This window comes from Pygoscelis adeliae, unplaced genomic scaffold (assembly GCF_000699105.1).
Source record: "Pygoscelis adeliae isolate BGI_AS28 unplaced genomic scaffold, ASM69910v1 Scaffold167, whole genome shotgun sequence".
NCBI classification, from domain to species: Eukaryota; Metazoa; Chordata; class Aves; order Sphenisciformes; family Spheniscidae; genus Pygoscelis; species Pygoscelis adeliae.
The window spans coordinates 479,891-483,082 of NW_008825428.1; the positions used below are offsets into that span (position 1 = coordinate 479,891).

At 36.7% G+C, this 3,192-nt stretch overlaps 1 protein-coding gene across 1 annotated transcript; it reads left to right on the forward strand.

Moving 5' to 3' along the window:
• The first annotated feature begins 258 nt into the window (after window positions 1-258).
• On the forward strand, window positions 259-1,900 carry MTNR1A (melatonin receptor 1A). The gene is made up of 2 exons (XM_009330717.1): window positions 259-265; window positions 688-1,900. Exons 1-2 carry the CDS (start codon window positions 259-261, stop codon window positions 1,554-1,556), a joined length of 876 nt encoding a protein of 291 aa, XP_009328992.1. The 3' UTR covers window positions 1,557-1,900.
• Window positions 1,901-3,192: the final 1,292 nt, after the last annotated feature.

The following is a 3,192-nucleotide window of genomic DNA, read 5'->3' on the forward strand; positions in this document are numbered from 1 at the left end:
CTGCCTAGGTCACTGCCCAGCAGCACTTCTTTTACTGAAGAGTATGTCTCTCAATTTAGGAAAGACAACTAAGTTCATGTTCAGCTAGGCTCTTAGAAGTTAAGTTCAGTTAAGTGCTAGCCAGCAGATTCAAAAAAAGTCACTTTAAAAGTCACACTAAAGTCATGAAAGTTTGAAATACAAATGGGAAAAAAAAGATTTTCATTTCAGGACTGGAAAAGTTAAGGTGCAATGTAAGGAAAGGGAATTAAATTAAATATGGAAGGTAAATGTGAGTTTTTAAATTTATTATTAATCATATTATTTTTGCTGATTTTTCAAGAGACACTATCTATTTAAAATCAAAGCAAGGCTTAAAGTTATGAATATTTTAATTTGATATGAATTCTGAATCTGTGTGATTGGAAGAATCCAAATAAAAGACATGATAAAAATATTAGGTCACAGTAATTAAAGTCAAAGACAGTTTTCTTTTAAAAGGTGCATCTTTAAGTTAAGATACTTCTTTTTTAGATTAAAAATGAGTGTCTTATTTCTGATATATGACAATGAATTTTGATCTAGAAAGTAGAAACTAATTACATTTAAAGCATTCCACTAAGGCTGCTCATTAATATATTGAGAGCAGAAGTGACAGAAAAGAGCAAAAGAAAAACTAATACTTGCCTTTTTATATTTATTTTACAGGAAATGTGTTTGTTGTAAGCCTGGCAGTTGCAGACTTGGTTGTAGCAATCTACCCATACCCACTGGTCCTCACATCTGTATTTCACAACGGATGGAATCTGGGATACCTTCACTGCCAGATTAGTGGCTTCTTGATGGGTCTAAGTGTCATTGGATCAATCTTCAATATTACAGGCATCGCTATCAATCGGTACTGCTATATCTGCCACAGTCTCAAATATGACAAGCTGTACAGCGACAAGAATTCATTGTGCTATGTTGTCCTTATCTGGGTCCTAACATTTGTTGCTATCGTGCCCAACCTGTTTGTGGGATCGCTACAATATGACCCCAGGATTTACTCATGTACCTTTGCACAATCTGTGAGCTCAGCGTATACAATAGCAGTTGTGTTTTTCCATTTCCTGCTCCCCATAGCCATAGTAACTTTCTGTTACTTGAGAATATGGATCCTTGTTATTCAGGTAAGGCGAAGGGTTAAACCAGATAACAACCCCAGACTGAAGCCACATGACTTCAGAAACTTTGTAACCATGTTTGTGGTATTTGTACTGTTTGCGGTCTGCTGGGCTCCTTTGAACTTTATAGGCCTTGCTGTGGCTGTCAACCCAGAAACTATAATCCCTAGGATTCCAGAGTGGTTGTTCATATCTAGTTATTACATGGCATATTTCAACAGCTGCCTTAATGCTATCGTATATGGACTCCTGAACCAGAACTTCAGAAGAGAATACAAAAGAATTATTGTCACTTTTTGTACAGCAAAAGTTTTTTTCCAGGATAGTTCTAACGATGCGGGAGACAGGATGAAAAGTAAACCTTCTCCATTGATTACAAACAACAATCAAGTGAAGGTGGACTCTGTCTGAAAATGGGAATCTTAGTCACTCAACAGCATCCAAATAAAGTATCTGTTTTATTAGACCTACTCTTAAATATTACAGTGAAATCTCTTCTACGCTGAAAGCACTTTGATCAAATTCCTTGCATGGTATTTGGGAACTCAAGTTACAGAGCCTTGACGTGCAGATCCTGTTATACAACGGTAAATCTCTCATATAACAACACAATGATATCCTTGAGAGAACTACGAAATTATGCATGGATACTTTTTATTTTTCCCTTAAATGGAGATAAACAACTAAAACCAGATTGAAACAGAAGTATCCACATTGCCTGGCTCAATAAAAGAAATCATAAAACTATTCCTACTGCTTTCTGCCTGCTGCTTCTGGCCAGGTTATGGTTCTAAAACCTCTGAGAACTTCTTTTAAAAGATGAAATCAGGCCATTATGAAATATATTAGGAAATGTGAAGTGAGAAATAAAGGTAATTGAAAATTCATTAGGATTTTTGATAAGTACCTCTACCTATATTGCTTTGCTCCTAACATGGACACGATTATTCATTTTTTGGAAATTAAACCTCACCAGCCCTCCTAGGAATGGCATTCTCAATTGACTTCTCAATTTTAAAATAGCTTTTAGGAGGAGAAATACACCTGACTGATTATTTTTGAAGCTACAGGTGCAGGAGGATAAACAGCAAGGAAAGAAAAGAGCCATGATTCATCAGCTCAAGCCGTTTGGGCATGAAAAAAGGTGTAGGAGAGGTGGGAAGAGAAACACAAACACTATTCTTTCTGAAGAGACAGTAATTCATGAAATCAGGAAGTGCCCCAGAGGAGTTTCTAGGGAAACACCTAGAAACATAAGTGAGGAAGGACCATTATTTCTCACTTGTGTACAGTACGGAAGTTCTAAACCTCCATGAGAAGATGATTACAGCATTTAAGAGGGATGGTGGGTGAGGATGGCAGTTTTGTCTAGTTAGTGGAATCTTAACCTCATGGAACCCTGAGAAATACTTACTGGATGAGTATTTAACATCTTTTTTCAGCTTGATCTCTTGAGAATAGCCTGAGACTATAGGTTATTTTGTAATCTGCCACAGATAAGCTTTTCAAAATAATAATTAGGTGTTTACCATAATGATGAACACAATGTAATAACCTATAACAATTAGACACCTTTAAATAATAGAAAAGAGAAGATGCTACTTATGACCCTGGTACAAGGAGGAACGCGTGACTCTCAGGACAGGACCTGCTATGTGGACTTTCCACTGTCAGCAGGCACTTCTTCAGTGAGGGGAAGCACAGTGTGAAGTGTGGAAGAATAGCTAGACAGGCTGTCTGCTGCAACAATGAATCTCTGTTTATTATAAAATCCTCTGGTGGAGAAAAGCAATTCACAACAATAGGATTCACCTTCAAACTGAGCTTAAAAAGAAGGAGCATTAGGGTCTGGAAAGATGCTCCAACTGTCATACCTTTTAATGCTCCTTTTAATGTTCATACCTACACTGATGTCACCATGTTACATAATTCTTTAAACTGCATACAAATATAACAGCATTTCATCTTTCTTGGATCATAGATTAGTGTACCCTTGACTTAATAATGAACTAAAAGGGAACAGATTCACATTTACTTGAAAACCCCA